General features: G+C 49.3%; 2 protein-coding genes across 2 annotated transcripts in view; one reads left to right on the top strand and one right to left on the bottom strand.

Moving 5' to 3' along the window:
- Window positions 1-282: 282 nt before the first annotated feature.
- C13H22orf31 (chromosome 13 C22orf31 homolog) lies at window positions 283-10450 on the bottom strand. The gene is made up of 4 exons (XM_065903782.1): window positions 10440-10450; window positions 10105-10300; window positions 2038-2487; window positions 283-736 (listed from the first exon to the last, which is right to left on the bottom strand). The coding sequence occupies exons 1-4, from the start codon at window positions 10448-10450 to the stop codon at window positions 308-310; spliced, it is 1086 nt and encodes a 361-aa protein (XP_065759854.1). The 3' UTR covers window positions 283-307.
- The window catches only part of KREMEN1 (kringle containing transmembrane protein 1), a 55985-nt gene continuing 47619 nt past the window's right edge, over window positions 10351-18716 (top strand). Inside the window, exon 1 of the mRNA XM_065904445.1 lies at window positions 10351-10545. Coding sequence (XP_065760517.1) covers window positions 10449-10545 — 97 coding nt within the window. The 5' untranslated portion in view covers window positions 10351-10448. The remainder of the gene's footprint in view (window positions 10546-18716) is intronic.

Genomic DNA, 18716 nt, shown 5'->3' with positions numbered 1-18716 from the left:
AAGCCTTTTCCTACTTGGAAGACTGAGGCCCTCCAGCCCCTCTTTAAGGAAAAGGGACTTGTAGGAAAAAGGCTTAAGTGTCCAGCCTGGAAATGGCCAAACCATGAAGGTGGAGAGGGGGCCCTGCATCTAAAGTGAATCTCCTACCCATCCATGCTTGCTTCCCCCCTGACCCGGGGAAGGTAGTCACTGATTTGTAAAGCGCTCTGAGATCGAGTGGAAGGTGCAAAGCAGTGTTTATTTTTCAGACATCCAGCAGAGAACATCCTAATCCTGTGAGCTCCGGTTCCTATTTCTTGCTCTTGAGCTATTTCTTGGGCACAGGCTCCTCAACAGGCTCCTTGTGGACTTCCAGCCGCTTCCTGCTCGGCAGCAGGTCCTTCTGAGCATCTTTGGGGGCGGCAGCCTGTCTGCACAGAGCCTCCCAGAGCTTTTGTTTGATGGCCTTGCCCAGCTCCAGGCTGTACCTCTTGGGGGTCCCAGAAGGATTCCACAGGATAGGCTCCACCACAGCGTGGTACAGAGCCCGGTAGCCCTCGGTGGGGAGGCCGTGGATGACTAACGCGTCCTCGGACAACTGCTGCCTCTTCCTGGTTTCGGGAAGCGACGCTCGGCCCTTCCAGGACGCTGTCCCCACGTCCCGGGGTAGCGCTTGGGTGGCGGCCACATGTTCAGCATATCTGCTCTCAAGATCTTGGCACACCGTTGCTTTTTTCTCCTTTGAACTCTCTTTACTCTAGCCAGGAAGAAAGCAGAGAAGTCAAAGCTAAAACTTGAGAAGGGAGCTCAGAATAATTATCTGGGATTTGTGTCCCCGAGTCTTGGGTACAGCCACAACCAACATTTGTCTAGCATGTTCTAGTTCACTGAATTCCTTCAGGGACGCCTCTGCGAGCGATTCGCCACAACACTGGAAGGTCAGCGGGAGACAGCTCTAAAGGCAAGCAGCTGGGAATGGGTTTGCCCAAGGCCACGGCTGTCACCTCCAGAGTGCCACACAGGACCCCAAGCATCTACTCTGCGCCAGGCTCGGCTTGAAAACCGTTTGCGTGTACTAACTCATTTCATCCTCATGAAACCCTAGGAAGGAAGGGCTGTCACTCCCCGTTTTATAGATGACAAAAGCCAATTACAGTCAGAGTTGGGATCAGAACCCTGACTGACTAGCTCTAGGAGGCATTCTTTTTTTCTTTTTTTAATTGGAGTATAATTACCCAGCTTTCCTGGTGGCTCAGACAGTAAAGAATCTGCCTGGAATTCAGGTGACCCAGGTTTGATCCCTGGGTCAGGAAGATCCCCTGGAGAAGGGAATGGCAACCCACTCCAGTATTCTTGCCTGGAGAATCCCAGGGACAGGGAGCCTGGTGGGCTACAGTCTAAGAGGTTGCAAAGAGTCGGACACGACTGAGTGACTAACACTGTCACTTTCTTCATAATTGCTCTACGATGTTGTATTGGTCTCTGTTGTCCAATGAAGTCGATCAGATACATATGCATACATTCATGCCCTCCCTCTTGGACCTCCCTCCCACCTCACCCCCACCCCCACTGCCATCCCACCCCTCTAGGTCGTCATGGAGCACCAAGCCGAGCTCCCTGGGCTATGCAGCAGGTTCCCGCAGGGCGCCTTCTGGGTTCTGCTGGCCACCATGGTGTAACAGAGCTGGACTCAGATCAGGCCTCTGGATGCCAAGTTCTCCATGTTCAGATTTATAGCTAGATCTGTGGCTCAGCTCTGGGGTTCAGGCGTGTGTCTCTGAGCCTTTCTCATCTTCATTTTCCCTTCACATCAAGTTCCTTTTGTCTCTGCTTCTGAAAACCACTTTATCCTCCTCTCGAGCTGGGCAGAGGATACATAGGCATGACCCTGGATCTCGTATCCTCTCCGCTACATCACACCCCCCACCCCCATCCTCACTCCCCCCCCACCCCTGCATGCCATCTTTAACTTCAGGATTTCCTCTTCTTCACGGGAATCCCTACCCCTCTCCCTCTTCCCACTCTGTCACATTTCCTCCACCACCAGTCCTCTCCTACCTCGTTGACGGCTCCTGCAAGCCTCCTGCACCTGGGCGAGCCTGGCCGCCGCCCCGCTGGCTGCTTGCTCTTGGAACTGATGGAGTTTCTTGTTCCGCCCCGCTGGGTGGTTTTCATTATTGCATCGTCCCTGGGCTTTAATCTCTTGGAGGATTTTGCGTCTCCAAACTTGTGTGGCACTGGGCAGCATTTCTCCTTCAGCTGTTGCCTGAGCACCAGTTTCACCAGGGAGAAGGAACTGGCAACTACTGGGTCCCTTACAACTTCCCAAGAAGAGGTGGGACCTGATGTGGGGGCACTGGTGTTTGGCTCAGCACAAGTTCTGGTTGTCCAATTGTTGGTGAGAGCTGGCGAGTCCACATAGCAGTCATGGAGCCTGGTGTTCAGTAAGATAGAACGTCGGAGTCCATAGGCAGGGATGTTGGGGTCTCGTCTCACATAGATTGGATGCTAGAATTATAAGGGGGAAAGAGGAATAAAAAAGACCAATTCTCAAGTTGAGACTAGAAGGTCTATTTTGGAGGTAAAGTACTAACATCTTTTTAAAGACCATTCCTTCCACAAAAACTCTTAGAAACCTTTCTACATACCCTCTGTCCTGCTCACTAAAGACTTTTGTACCAAGCAGGAGAGCAACAATAACTTCACAATGTCACAGTGATGGTCAGGTTCTCAGAGAACATAGCATGCTTGCACTGGAAGTGGAGGGAGGATTGGGGAGCATTTATAAGGAATTAAAAGCAATTTCTGTCTCCTGGAAAGCTAAGGGAAACCACAGTGGGAGAGGAATGGGAGACAGGATCACTTGAGCTGCCTATAGAGCTGTAGCCAGTTCTCAACTCTGCTGCAACCCAGAAATGACAGCAGGTAAAAACCCCGCCAAGTCCTGAAATCACTTCTAACCAGACTGCCATGAGCCAAGAAAAGCTGCTAAGCAGGGAAGTATACTCTGGGGTCTATAAAGGCAAAAGCACAATGTAAATGATGCTGGCCTCCATTTCCCAGGACCAGCCAAGAACAAGAGAACAATTTGGAGAGATTAGAATCACACACTTAAAAGAGACCTGGCTTTCTAAGAAATGTCATCTATAATAAAATAAAATCACCTTACCATATTTCAGTTGCCTTAAACTTTATTTTAGCTAGCTTAGTAGGGGGAAGAAATATGTATTTTCTTTTCCCTTTTTCTCTTTTGTTTTGTTTTAACATTTCTATCACCTGTCTTTCTCTGCCTCAGTCATGCATGGGCAAACTGCTGTTTGTTTAGATTTTGGCTCTCATGCAGGCCGTTTTGAACCATTATCTCTAGTATTTGTGATGTCACTTTGGTTTGTGATGTGGGTGTGGGTGGGTGTTACATCATCAGATTTTTATAGTTGATTTATGTTGGAAGAAGTTCTATTTTCTTGTGCTTACAGCCTCAGGAACTTCTCTAGCCCTCTTCTCCCCCAAAATGGCTTGGGTGAATATTGAAGGTCCTGACATTCTTAAGAAGCACCCTCTGCACGAAGCATACTCAAATATGCAGGCCAGGTTTGTGGGTGCAGGTAGCGAGATATATCCTTACCTGTGCACAAGAGCCTTGTCCGTTCACATAAAGAAGCTACTGTTACGTTCTCAGAACGGCTGCCAAGGTTAGGGACCAGAAATGAAAGAACACGTTCCTGCAGCCCTGGGCACCTACCTCTGCCCGCGTGTCTCTCCCGGGGAGACTACATGGTTTCTGGAATGTGGTTTTATTTTACATCCCATGGCAAATGCAGTAATTAGAGCTGTTAGCGGTGTCAAGGGCTTGAAACAAGAACAAAGACGCCTCTTCCTGGGAACTCTTGGGCAACGCTGAGCTCCTTATCAGGTGCTCGCCCTGTTGGTGGTTTTGATATTTCTTGTGCAGAATGCCAAAGGAGGCTCCCTCCCCAGGGGGAGGAGGAAAGCGAAATGATGGAAAAACAGAGTATGAGTCTGGCAGGAGTTCCTGGAATCACGTGTTGCCTGTCTGATTTTTTTTATTTGTTTGTTTTTGTTTTTGTCCCCGGAATGAATCAAAGTCGCAGGCAGACCGCACCGCACCGCAGGCCGCCGTGGAACCCCCTCCAGGCCGCCGGCATCTGGACCCACAGGCGCTCAGGAGGACAATGGGGCCCATTCAGTGGCGGAGCTTCGGCCTCACCTCCTGAGAGATGGGTCAGTTTTAGAGCAGGGCGTCGGAAAGGGTTTGTCTCTGGGAAGGGTTTGTGAGCGTCTGGAAGTTGGTCAGGCAGGCCTCCTTTCAAAGTCGGTGAGCCCCGGAGAAGTGCGACCCGGCTCTGGGGCCACCTTTATTCCTTTATTCTGCCTTTATTCCTCATTGTGGGAACAGAAGGGCAAGACACAGGGGACCGGGCCTCTGTTTCCCTTTGCTCCTTCCCCGTCTTGCGGTTGACTTTTCCTCACCACCTCGTTCCAAACACCCAAATGTATTTACTTTCCTGGGCCTTTGACTCAATCACTGAGCAACACCGCTCTGCCTCTCGGAGCACTCAGAATCTCTCTCTAGCACAGAGCTCTTCACACAGATGGCAGCTGATACATACTCTTCAAGCTCCGTTAAATTCTGTCCTCTCTCCCTTCCATGTAACTCCCTTCAGTTGACACTGCCCCAGGAGTAACCCTCATGATCTTCACCAATAATTCAGAGTAATTTGACGTGTGCTATTGCTCCTATTTGTGTAAAAGCTGTGTTGATTGAATGCTCACTGTAGTCCAAAGCATGGTTCTAGACCCTTTACCAACATCATCTCACAAAATGCTACCAACAGTCTTCTTTAAAAAAAAAAAAATTATTTGGCTTCCCAAGGTCTTCATTGCTGCTCACGGGATCTTCAATCTGCATTGTGGCATATGCAATCTTCAGTCGAGGCATGTTGGATCTAGTTCTCTGACCACGGATTGAACCCAGGCCCCCTGCATTGGGAGCTGGAGTCTTAGCCACTAGACCATCAAAGGAGTCTCTCCCCCTGCTTTTAGAAGTTGTCCTGAATAGGGAAGTGGGTATATGAGGATACATTAAACAAAGTAACTAGTCTTTAACAGAGGTGGTTCCATTGAAGGTTGTTCAGAAGTATGAAATCCGGATGGAAAGACTCCATTTGGTCCAGGGTCCTGAAGCCATGGCAAGAGTTTCCATCGTTGGTGCCAACCCTTGGTCCAGGGAACTTGGGGTTGAGGCCGTAGGGCTTCCTTGTTGCAGAAAGATCTGTCCCTCAGTTTGATTGGCCAATGAACCTTTTTTACGGTGCTGAGCTCAGTCTAAATAATTTTTACTCTCCATCCATCCTTTGGAGCTCTTCTTCCTGACATATCTAAATCACCACTTCTATTTGCAAACACATCTGCCCTTCTCTGATGTTTACCCAGGCTCTCCTCACTGTATTTTTAGCTCTGTTAATCTTTCTTCTTTCTTTTTCTCCTTTACTACCCCTCTTCTTCTCTGTAGTTTTTCTTAGCTCCTATTCTCTTTCTGGAGGGTTGATGAATAAAAAGGAAATTGAGCCAATTCATATGAATCCTCCTCTTCCCCCTTCATGCCCCGTCCTCCAATTCTAATGGAATTTAGTTGTTTTTAATTTCCACAGAAGATGTTTTTAACACCCAAGCAAGTAAACTTCCACACCCATATGGGAACACATCTGAGGTTCGTGATGTAGAAGTTTTAGGAAAGAAGAGAGAAACTCTGGATGAGAGAATTTGTAGATTCCTGAGCCGTGATGCAAACTCAGAGGACCAGTGATTTAGACCACATGTGCTGAACACACACCTCTCATGGCCAAGTATGTGAGATGAGGATGTCCTTCCTGCCCACCCTGCCAACCCCTTCTCACCTGGCTCTGGGTTCTCAGACATGGCCACCAGATGCCCCACAGACATCTCTAACTCATGTTCAAAACCAAATTCTTTTTCTCCCTTCACATCCATCAGAAAAGACAAACTACTGCTCTCTTCTCTATCACTAGTTGCCTGATTCAGAACCTGGGAGACAGGGTCAGTAACAGTTTTGTGCTGAGATGAGCCTGAAACTAAAGGAAAATCATGAATCTAGATCCTGATTTTATTTAAAATTTTAAGATTCTGTTCATCATGAGTTTTTTGGCATTCATTTAGAGTTTTTAATGATACTGCATTTAAACGTAATCCACTGGGACTTCCCTGGCAGTCCAGTGGTTAAGACTCTGTGCTTTCAATGTAGGGGATACAGGTTCAATCCCTGGTTTGGGGAAACTAAGATTCCACATGCAGCATGGCACAGCCAAGAAATTTTTTTAAAAAAATTTAAAAAGTACATAAAAACACAGTCCAGGGCTTCCCTGGTGGCTTAGTGGTAAAGAATCGCCTGCCAATGCAGGTGACAAGTGTTCACTCCCTGATCCGAGAAGATCCCATATGCCTAGGAGCAGTAAAGCCTATGTGCTGCAACTACTGAGTCCTTGCTCCAGAGCCTGAGAACTGCAACAACTGAAGCTTATGAGCCCTAGAGCCCGTTCTCCACTAGAAGAGAAACCTCAGCAGTGAGAAGCCCACACACCACAATTAGAGAGGAGTCCCCAGTCTCCACAACTAGAGAAAAGTCTATGCAGCAACAAAGATCCAGCAAGGCCAAAGATTTATAAAATAATTTTCAAAATCTCAGTCCATTAAATATTTGCGACCCTGTGGATCGTACGTAGTCCACCAGGCTCCTCTGTCCACGGGATTCTCCAGGCAAGAATACTGGAGTGGGTTGCCATGCCCTTCTCCAGGGGACCTTCCCAACTCAGGTATCGAACCCGCGTCTCTTACGTCTCTTGCACTGGCAGGCAGGTTCTTCACCACTAGCACCACCTGGGTTTGGGGGCTCCCTTAAATCTTGTGCTTAAAGCCAATACCTCACCTCACCCTAATCCCAGCCCTGGACCACTCAGGGAGCATGGGTTGTTAGAACCCCACAAAGACAAGAAGTCAGTTCACCACAGTGGGTGATGAGTTGTGTGGTCCTGAAGTCCCACTGCCTGAGGTCAAAGCCCAGCTCCGCCACTAGGCGACCTCTGGGCAAGGCATTAACCATCTCTGTATGAGAGGACTGGTAAGGGTGCCTCCCTCATAGGGTGACTGTCATACATGCAATGTGATGACAAACCCTGCACCCTGCCGAAAGCTCAGTGAAATCTTCAGTGAACGCCTGCTATTCTTGTTATTATAACCAGACTTCTCATCTCATGCTCTCTCCACAGCATGACTGCCCTTTGAGCAGAAATCATCCCAGCTGGAGTTTCAAAGATACCAGGATCCCCCAAACTCCACCAGCTGAGATCACTCAGGTTTTGGCAAATCCTGCTGCCCTCAGAAGGAATCCAAGGGCCTGACTGCACAGCCAGCAGAGAGACAGACACCAGCCTCTTCCTGAAGGCCCAGGGGCTACAATCAGTGCCCTCACTCTTTCCATGAAATAAAGCTGCTTAAGGACTGAGGCATGTGAAGCACTGAAATGAATATCTCAGGCAGCTCCTTGCCAGGGCCCGGACCACATCACTGAGCAAAGACCTTGAGCCCTTACGTGACCTGACCTAGACCTGCGTGGCTGTATTTTTAGTCTCTGTGTGCTTTTTCCATCACCTGTGCTGGGCTTTACACTGGAAAAGAGGGGAGGGAGGCCTGGGGACAGCTAGAGGGATGTTTCTCATAGCAGCCAGTGGGGGCAGGGGCTTGCACACTATTTCTCACTTCTATTGTACAAGCCAGCTTTCTGGGGCTTGCGACATTCCAGGGCTGTGTGTAGTTGACACAGGCCTTCAAGCTTAGGAGGACCCCAGGCTTGGCTTAATGTCCTATTGTTGCTGTCTGGAAATTCTTCATTTTAAAGAAAGGGACCCCACATTTTCATCTCTCACTGTAGCCCATTCTCTTTACGCAAGGCCAAGAGAGCAGACTGGCACACCCAGCCAGCAGGGGTGCCTTTCTGCAGAACAGTAAGACAGATGGGAGCTACTACCACGAGGCATAAATCCCCAGATTTGGCCAAATAAACCTGATTTTGAAACCCCTGTCTGCCCTCCTTATTTCCTCTTCTGAAACTAGGATGAGATATGAAAAAGGACCTCATGAACTATAGAGAGCTGCGTCATGCTTTGCTAAAACCGTTCCCTAGCAGAGTGTTTAAAACAGGCCACAGAGCATCCTCTGTCAATATCATCATTTTCTTGTCATTATCTTACTTGGTGCTTTCTGAAAATCACATTATTTTCCTGTTGGTTAACCAGCCTCTCCCCTCTGTATGAGTGTCAGTTCACACTGTAAGTTCTTATCTTGGTGCTTTTGACAGACTCCTCATTTAGCATTTGTTGAAGGGAGGAAGGATCCCCTTCCCTAAGTACTCACTTTGTGCTGATCATTCTACCTGCATCTCCCCATTTTATTCTCCTTCAAGCAGCTCCTGCTTGGAAGGATGCACTTTCAGAGGTGAAGAATTCCCAGTTTGTGTTACAGGAGGCAATTTTGGAGGTGGGGAAAGACCTGAAATGGTGCAGAAGACAGAGGGTAAGTTAAATGCAAGACACCAGGTGGGATGTGGAGGGTGTGTCTCCGGGAACCTGGGAGAGGGGCGGCCCCCTGCTCCAAGGAGCTCAGAGGAGTCTCCACCTCGGGAATGACACAGGGAAAACAATGACTGAACAAGATGACTCTTGCCGGGGCGCCGGGTCGTGTGGGTGGAGGAGGAGGGAGCCCAGAGGCCTCGTGGGAGGTAGGTGCGCCTTCGGGGCGCCTCTGGAAGCAGCTGGGGACGGGGTGGGGGGGATGGTTGGAGGCGAAGTGGCAGGCGAGGGGACGGCCGCCGGGGAGTTAGGGGGCGCAGGGGACGGTGTGCCTAAAGCGGGCCGGGGAGCCTGCGGGGCGGGGAGAGCCCAGCCTCGCTCAGGGCGCTGCGAGTCTGCCTGAGAGGGCGGAGGTTTCCTCCGCCGCGCCGGGGGCAGGCCCGCACTTGCAAGTCTGGTACCAGGGACTTAAACACTCCCGGCACATCGCCCGGACCTGCCTTGCGGGGCGTTGCCGCGGCGCTTTAGGCGGGAGCTGGAGGAAAATTTCTGCCTAGGGGAGTGCGTCGTAGGAGAAGGCCCTCCCACAGACCCTGGGGCTGGCGGGGAAGACCTTGACAGGGAGTGAGGAGCAATGCGCCGGCCACACGGGGGCCGAGAGCCGCCACGCGCTCTCTGCGTCCGGGGATCCAAGCGTCTGAGAAAGCACCGTCGCCCCACCCACTTCTGGACTTTCTCGGGGTCGGGAGCTTCACTTGTTTCTATGTAATCTAACCTAATTTTGTGAGGACCTTTTATTATTTCTATTTTGCAGATGACTAAGAGCAGGGAACTTGCCCTACTTGACAAAAGATGTGTTTTAGAATTCGGAACCAGGGCTCAGTATGCGGCCTCTTGTGCCTGCAAGAATCTGCATGGTGAAAGGAACTCAACAGTTTCTAAGCTCCTACTGTGTGTGTGTAAATGTTTCCACGCATTTTCTCGTTAGTACCGCCGCTTTGGGAGTAACTGTTATCAACGCCCCCGTTTAACCGATGAAGAAGTTGAAGTAAGAGAGCTATTTTTCCTTTCCCGGGTGGCTCAGCTGGTAAAGAATCCGCCTGCAATGCGGGAGATCTGGGTTCGATCCGCTGCGTTAGGAAGATCCCCTGGAGAAGGGAACGGCTACCCACTTCCAGTATTCTGGCCTGGAGAATTCCATGGACTGTATAATCCATGGGGTTGCAAAGAGTCGGACACGACTGAGCGACTTTCACTCTCAAGATCTCACAGGTGATCAAGTGGGATATGAATCCGGTCAGGCTGACTCCAGAGCACCCTTTTTAAAACCGCTGCGACGAGCCAGGTAGAGAAAAGCGGTTTGCAAAGTGCTGTTTTGATTTTTACGGCTGCGGTTGAGCCCGCGTGTGGGTCACGACCCGAACGAGGGTGGAGCAGGGGTCACTGGGCGCCCGGCCCGGTCCAGCCGGGTCAAACCTCCACTCGGGGACTCGGAGGCGGTGCCCCAGGCCCCGCCCCTTACCTGTAGGTCCCGCCCCTCGAATCTTTCAAGTGTGTGCTCCGCCGGTGGGCGGGGCCAGGTGCAGCGGGGGGGGGGGGGAGTGCTGTGGGCGGGTCCTGGCGTGTGAGTGGCAGGCGCGGGCGGGCGCCGTCGGCTCCGCCCCTCGGGCCTCGCGGCTGAGCCGGGCGGGCCCCGGGCGGCCGGGGCGGTGGCGGCGCTGGGGGAGGGCGGGCCGGGGCGGGGCGGCCGGGCGGCCGGGGCGGGGCCACGCTCAAGCCCAGCGTCCCGCTCCCATGGCCGCCCCCGGCTCCGTGCGCTGCCCCCTCTCCCCCGGGCCGCGCCCCGGGGCCCCGCACTGACGGCCCATGGCGCCGCCCGCCGCCCGCCTCGCCCTGCTCTCCGCCGCCGCGCTCACGCTGGCCGCCCGGCCCGCGCCCAGCCCCGGCCTTGGCCCGGGACCCGGTGAGTGAGCGAGCCCCCCGCGGCCGCTTGTCCCTCGCGGAGCCCGCCCAGGGGCCCAACTCCCTCGCCCCAGCTTGCTGGGGCTCCTTTTCCAGCCCCTCAGCGACGCCCCTCGGACGAGGCGGCCCTTCTCCTCAGGCCCCTCCGCAACGCCCCCGGCCGGCGCCCTCTCTGCCTCTAGTACTTCAGACCCTTTCCTCAGGCTCCTCAGCGACGCCCACCCCGGGCCGGGAGATCTCCTCTCTCAGGACCCGAGAAACCCTCAAGCCCCTCCCCGACGCCCCCGGCCGGCGCCCTCTCTGCCTCTAGTACTTCAGACCCTTTCCTCAGGCTCCTCAGCGACGCCCCCCCGGGCCGGGAGGTCTCCTCTCTCGGGACCTCGCACCCCCAGCCCAGTTCAAGTCCCTTGGGGCGACTCGCCCCGCTTGGGGACGCTGCCCCACCCCCACCCGAAGCCCCTCAGCGACACCCCGGGCCAGGACGCCCTCCGCAAGCCCCACAGCGACGCCCCCCGGTCCCTTTCCCTCCCACGTCCGCGCGCCCCGCGCCTCCCGGCTCCCGACCGAGTGCCGAGAGGGCGACGAGAGCGGGCGCCCGCCCCTCTGCCCGGGTCTGCGCCCCGCTAGCTCTGTAGTCTGCGCCTCGTGAGGAGTCGAGTTGACCTGCCTGTCCTACTAGTAGAGGCGGATCTGGGTCCCGAGACCACCGGCTCGGCCCTGCCCGAACGTCCCCTTACCCCCCCGGGCCCGCTTTGAACTTCCCGGGGACTCAGGTGCAGGTCCAGCGTGGGGAGAGGAAGAAAGGAAGGGGGGTGATGGCAGACGTCTCCCCTACAGAGTTTAGGGTGCTCGTCGTGCGAGTGCAACGCAGAGCCCCCATTTCCCCTGGGTATCTCCACACTTTAAACAGGGTCACCCGCTCCCCAAGTCAAGGTCAAGGCCAGGTTTTCCCCACATGGGGCCTTAGACCAGGATGGAACCTGAAACTTGCTTAGCTTGCCCTCACACCCTTCCTTGCAGCAGAACTCTCCCAAGTTGAAGAGCAGGCAAGAGGGCGTTGTCTGGCCCAGGTACCTATCTCAGCAGGTTGTTCAAGTGTGGGGAATTGGACTTGAGGGAAAGGGGTGGGAAAAGTGCATTACAGATTTGCCTGAGTGGGAAAACTCAAGCCTCTGGGTTCTCCACCCAAAGTCGCAGACTGTGATGTTGGAGAGACAGGATTTTGCTGCTGAAAGAAAACTCTGCCTTGCTTTGTTTACTTGCCAGCTTGGTTTCCTGATAAAGATCAAGTTTAATTTTGTCACTTACTGCCTGACTTTGGGCTGTGCCTTCAGCTCTCTGAGCCTCAGTTCCCTCATCTGTAAAGGAGTATATGGTAATTCCCTTGCTGGGTGTTGTGAAGATTAAAGAATGTACTGCAGGTAACACGCCCACGGACAGCAGGCAGTCACTGAACACATTTAAGAATTCTTTTTATAGTGCTTCACAGTTCGCCAAGTGCTGGACACCTCCTTTGCCCTGGGAATGCTCTAAACTTCCAATCTGATTAAACCCCGTAAAAGGCAAAGCTTGGCTTTAGAGAAGTAGAAGGGGGCTCTCCGAATGCTGTAAACCTTAGGCTCAGGAAGGGGGTTTCTGAGTGATCAGTGGCCTCTTAAGGGGACATCTTCAAAAACTTCTACAAAAGTTTGATCACTTCTACTGTTTATCGTCTGTGAGGAATGACGGAGGAACTTTCTGAGAGCCAGGATATGTCAACATAACTGTAACCTAGTAACCCCTTAGCTCCACTTTGCCATCTGTGTGATCAGGATTTAATGTCCTCTATGGAGAGAGGTACCGGTGGAAATAAACTGGTTCCTCTCCTGGACAGGGCAAAGTAATAGCTCTGAAAAGTGTTCAGGGAGCCTGCTGTGTGTTTATGCTTGTTGGAAGGTGGCACCCTCCTCAGACACCTTTGCTTCAGTAGAAAGGGTCAAGTGCAGCAGCCCTTATGTCAAATGAACTTCAGACGTCGGTGTGCTTTTATTGGAGGGTCTGGGGTTTGTGTGTGTCTGCATGCTCGCTTAGTCCTTAAGTCCTGCAACCCTATGGACTATAGCCCACCAGGCTTCTCTGTCCATGGGATTTTCCAGACAAGAATACTGGAGTGGGTTGCCATTTCCTCCTCCAGGGGATCTTCCTGACCCAGGGATCAAACTCAAATCTCCTATGTCTCTTGCATTGACAGGTGGATTCTTTACACTGAGCCACCTGGGAAGGGTGAGTCTGGGGTAGGGACAAATAAATAACCATTATGAAATTATTTCTGATAAGGCCCATGTTCCCAATTCAGTGAGCCTCATCAGCCTTTCTCCCTACCATCTTGATATAATACATCAGTGCCTTCGTGACTTTTCCTCTTTAGTTCCAGAGCAGTTTTGGGGAGATACCACATGGTCTTCACCATCACATCCTGTCTAGAGCCTACCCACTAGTTTTTAAAAATCCTTTCCAATAAAAAGCATGTTTTACTCTGAAGATATGTCAGGCTTGCCATTTCATATTTTTGATACTGTAATTTTCTCTAAAATTTTGTGGATGGAAAAAATTATTTCAGTACTTACATTCTGCATAATTTTGTAATATTTAAATTACTGGTGGTTTGCATATTTGAATGCTGACTTTATGAAAACAGTTAGCTCATTCCCTATCAGTGATACTTCTAATTACAGTGTATAGCCAACCCCAAATGATCTCCCTTCTCTTCATCCTTTGGGATCCTCCCCCTTCCTTCACAACTGATAAGGAGGGATGTAGAGGTTAGTGGTGGAATCTAGACTCCCTCTTCAAAGAGAAAGGCAGCCAGGGCCATGGACTGTCCGACGTGGACTCGCATCTGGAATTTACTGACCTGCAGGGGACAGCCAAGAGGTAGGAAGAGAAAGCTGGGTGGACTTTAGCTCTGAGTTTTCTGCTGAAGGCAAATACCTTCAGTGTTTCACCTTCACTATCAGTGTTTCACCACATTTAGGGCCTGCTGGGTGTGCGTCAACAGAGTGTTTCAACTCTGGTAACATTTGCTGTGAACATCGTTTTATAGTTGGTACTCATTCTCCTCTAGCTCCTCATCTCGATTTTGTCCCATTGGACAGTAGTGTGTCTTGCCCTAAAACCTGTGAGTTCAGTTAACAGTAAGAGCTTCATACTGTACAGAGCTCTGTCCCTTGTGGGGACTCCGTTAATGTTAATAGGATTACCTGCAAAAAACCTGCCTCCCAATGCCAGAGACATGAGTTCAATCCCTGGGTTGGGAAGATCCCCTGGAGGAGGAAATGACACCCCACTGCAGTATTCTTGCCTGGAGAATCCCATGGAAAGAGGAGCTTGGCGGGCTACAACCAGCCCATGGGGTGGCAAAGAATCAGACATGACTGAAGGGATTTAGCATGAACGAACAGAAGGGCTGAGAGGAGTAAAGGGGACCAACGTGCATACCAGTTTCTTTTATGCTTTTAGTATTTTAAGAGACAGGGAAATGGTCAAAACTGACCTGGCATCAAAGAACTCTCATCTTTTTGTGAAAACTTCTCGCTCCTCAGCAAAGCTATTTAAGTGTTTGAGATATGTAATGAGACCTTTTATAAATCTTAGAACAAAAAGAAGTTCAGTTTAAGCTCACTGCTAAGAAACAGCAAGTTGGTACATTTAATAGAGATATTCTTGATGTGCTTACTTATGATTTAGGTTATTTGGATCAAAGGCAATCAGTGATGAAGGTAAAATATATTGCTTCACAGTGTACAGATTAGGAATTTGGTGTGATGGGCAATATATCATCTTTAGTGTAGACTTTTCAAGTCTGTAATACCATGTGAGGCTCTAGATCAGGTGTCGGCAAACATTTTTTATAAAGGACTAGACAGTAAATAATAGGGGTTTTGTGGGCCATGTACTGTCTGCTGCAATTACTCAACTCTGGCTTTGTAGGGCAAAAGAGCCCATAGACCAAATGTGAATGAATGAGAGTGGCTGTCTTCCAGTAAAACTCACATGGACACCCACATTCGAATTTCGTGTAATTTTTATGTGTCACAAGTTTTAGTTTTTTCAACCATTTAAAAGTTTAAAAAGCATTTTTTTAGCTCATAGGACATACAAAAAACAGGCAGTGGGCCAGAGTTGGCCTACAGGCTGTACTTTACCAAGTACTGCTCTGGGTTCATATGTATTGATTTTTTTTTCCCCAGTGTTCACTGGTCTGGAAAGGTGACAAGGAAGCAAATGATTTTGGTGAATGAATGAACCTTTTACTGGTAGCTGACTTTAAAAGACTTTTGAGAAATGGTTGAAAAGGTAAATTTTATGTTATGTATATATTACCACGATTAAAAAGAATGTGTCCGGGAGGGAAATTTCATGCACATACATTTGGATCTTTACTAAGACTTAAAAAAAAAAAAGCTGTGGTTCAGCGTGCAGCACATAAAGAAAATAGAGCTTGCCTCAGAACCAGCCCAGGGTTTGTTCAGCTATGCAGATGTTGCTTGGATCAAACTGTTGAGAGATCTGTTTCTCAGAGGAAAGCCTAGGCAGCAGGTGGCACCAGCCCTGAGATATTTAAAAAGAAAAAAAAGCCAGAAAAAAAAAAATAAAAGAGAAAACAAACTTCTATCATTTTCCTAAACAGTCGAGTTTTATTTCCATGGTTCTATCGTCATTTTTATAAAGTGGCCTTTAGAAAAACAACAGTGTGTTTAGCATGCCTGATTATTTTAAAACATTTTTGAAAAAAACAAAATGAAACAAACATACCAAGTTGATTGTATTTGTACTGTGGAACAGTTAATGCAAAACACTTGGGAGAGGCCGGAAGTTTGGATCTGCAGCTTTTGTCTGGGTTTTTGCCTCCTGAATAAGGACAACAGAGGAGGAAGTGAATGTGTTCCTTAGCAAACTACCTGTGCAGGTTTTGAGGTGAGGTCTCCTCAAGCCCCCTGTAGTCACCTGACAGGTTCATTTCTGGCTGACTCCTGGTGAATGGGTGAGAACTGACTGACATTCTCCCATGTTATTTTTATCTTGAGAATACAGCTGGAACCCAGAAGCGTGAGTCTAGGGGAGGAGCCCGAGGTCACTCTGTATTTTTCCCCCATTCTCTGTTGTCTTTGGTGTCTTCCTCTCAAGATAGCAGTGCTTCTTCCCCAGACCTCGTCTCTGGGACCTTATCCTGGATTCAGATTGAACAGAGAAAGCAAAGCCCTTGTAGAAATGTCAGAGGGGTGTCCCTCCTCAAAAATGGCCACTCCACAGAAACCTACCTTTTCCTTCTCTCAGGACATCTTCCCACTCCCCACCTGCCTTTAAAGCACTTTCTAGGTAAACACCTCCCTTGCCTGGACTTGCACCAGTTTGAAGAGGAATGAGTTTGGGGACTAGGAAGAACTTTATAGACAAAAGATTTCAGGCCACCTCCTATACAAGGCTGTGTCTCCCTCCTACTTATAACAGTACCCTCTTGGAGCTGCCTCTTTGCTGGGCCCAGCTTCTAGTTTCTCTCACCACTGATTTAATCCCTGGCAAGTGGCCAGAGCATTAAACTTTTATTGTTCAATTTTCCACGAGGGCGGGGTCCCACTTCTAGTGGGCTGAGGAGGCTTCCAAACCAGTGTCACACCACATTAGCAACTTCAGACTTTGAGGGCTGGACTTCTTTCAGTTTGGTTAGATTCTTGGTTAGAACCAGAGCAGTGTACTCACACTCAAAGTTTGAAAGCTAGGAAATAATAAAAACAGCAGAGGCAACTTTTAAAGATGATTCAGAACAGTTGTAGCGTTGACTTACAGGACTAACTCTTCCCCAGTTTCTTGGTATCTTCCAAACAGAAATGTTAAGTGGCTGTCCATGTTCTTTGGTGTCCTGATGTTGGATGAAAACATGGCGGCCAAGTAGTTCTATTCTAGAACAGTAGAGATTGTTAACCAGTGTCATCACAGTATGTAAATTACTTGCTGCTGTTCAATCTATAAAAATTCATCTTCAAAGAAAATTATTGGACTGGTAAAAATATTTTTAATAATGACCACAGAAGCCATATTTGTTTTTCTTTGATGTTCTTCCGAAGACTTCTTCTGGTTTTAATCAAATTGTTCCCACATAAAATACAGTGGAAATCTACAATAATAAAATCCCTATTCCTATGTCTATGGGGAAATAAACAGGATGGGGACTGTCCTTTTAAGGGGCTTTCCCCTTCCTTTTCCCCAGACTCAAAGCCTCTATTACTGGTGGGTGTTTTGGCATCAGTTAAGGGCCTTCAATCCTTCCCTCCCTCCATGTTTTGCTCTTTCATTAAAGTGTTTCTGTTGTCTAATTATATCCTTTCAATCAAATTAGAGACTGCAGCATCTGGTGAGGGCCATAACTGCTGCCATCTGCACCTCGTATATACAGGCCTTTTCAGCTGAGAATCACTCAACTTCCAAATGGCAGGAAGAGATTTGGAAAAAGTTTAGTTGGAAGGGAGGTTAACTTAAAAGGAACGTCTTCAAAGGCTGGGTGCGTCTCCCTGCTTTGTGATGTGTGTACTGCCATGCAGAACTTCATCGGCTTGGCTTACCAAAGATTCTCCTCCAGTGCTTCTGGCCAATGAAGGGTTTCTGATTGTCTTAGCTGAAATAACTAGTCCTCTCATCCTTCTTACGGGCCTGAGGGGGCCCCCTGGGTGGAGCTGAAAATTTCTCCCTCGTGAAGAATCTTTTGTTGTGTGACCACTGGTTAATGGGTATGACACTCTCTGTTTATTTGACCATTTCTTCTAATTCAGTGGTTTCAACTAGAGGAGATTTGTGCCCCCAAGGGACATTTGACAATATCTGGAGACATTTTTGTGGTGGGAAGGGGTGCAGTGGCATCTAGCAGGTAAAGGCCAGGGATGCTGCTGACGATCCTGGAATGCACAGGATAGCGCCCCTTTACAGGATTATCCAACACGAAATGTCAGTCGTGCTGAGATTGAGAGACCCTGTCCTAATCATGTTATTCTTTTGCCCTTCTCTTCTCTGTGGCCTCAGAGTAGGCGACTCTGATCAACATCTTTTTTCACTCTTAAGAAGATAGATTCTTCATCCATATCTAAACTCCTTAAGCATTTCTGTGAACAGGGCTTCAGAAATCTCAGTGGAGTAAGGAGGTCTGTGGGTCACCGTATGTTTCCACTTTCTCTAGAGTAAGAGTGCCAGATTAAATACAGGACACTCAATTAAGTTTGGATTTCAGATAAACAGTAATTTTTTGTGTGTTTGTCTCATGCAATATTTGGGAATACTTATCCTAAAAAATTGTTCATTGTTTATCTGAAATTCCAATTTAACTGGGCATTCTGTATTTCCATTTGCTAAATCTGGCAACCAAATTCTTGATCCATGAAACATTGCCTGAAACTTTAAACCTTTGACCAGCAAATCAGTCTGTTGGCCACCATCTGTCCTCGTTCTGAGTGACTAGAGGTGACAATGATGCCTGTTCTTGTTTGTAGTCAGCACTGCACTGAGACTTCTGCCTCAAGCTGTCTCCATGGCCAGGATTTCTGAAACTTGTCTCTTGAGTCATATCTTTATCTTAGAACTGACTAACAAATGTTATCAAATATCTACGGTATGCCCCACATCTCTGACTAGGACTTGTCCCTGTGCCAAATCATAGAAAACGATAACTTTGTTGCTTTGGGTTTTAATTTAAAGATGTGCTCTAAAAGTACACTGGGGCTTCCCAGGTGGCTCAGTGGTAAAAGATTCTGCCTGCCAGTGCAGAAGACTCAAAGAGATGCGGGTTTGATCCTGGGTCAGAAAGAGCCCCTGGAGTAGGAAATGGCAAACCACTCCAGTGTTCTTGCCTGGAATACTGAGCCTGGTGGGCTGCAGTCCATGGGGTCGCAAAGAGTCGAACACAACTGAACACGCACTCGCCTAGAATACACTGTCTACCTGCCAGTCAGCTCGCTCCTCATTCACGGGCTGCTGTATTGTTTGCCCACCCCACATCAACCAAGGGAAGCTGAATAGCCCAGACTGGCTTCCATGGAGCATTGGCTGCCCTCCAGGATTCCTTTATTGGGGAACTTTCTCACTGTCTGAAATTAAAAGTCGGACACAGGCAATACTCATGAAACTTGTCCAGAAGCTGGATCGTAT

The sequence above is a fragment of the Muntiacus reevesi genome, chromosome 13 (assembly GCF_963930625.1).
Source record: "Muntiacus reevesi chromosome 13, mMunRee1.1, whole genome shotgun sequence".
NCBI lineage: Eukaryota > Metazoa > Chordata > Mammalia > Artiodactyla > Cervidae > Muntiacus > Muntiacus reevesi.
The sequence above is the reverse complement of the archived record's forward strand: the minus strand, read 5'-3'. Positions and strand labels throughout refer to the sequence as shown.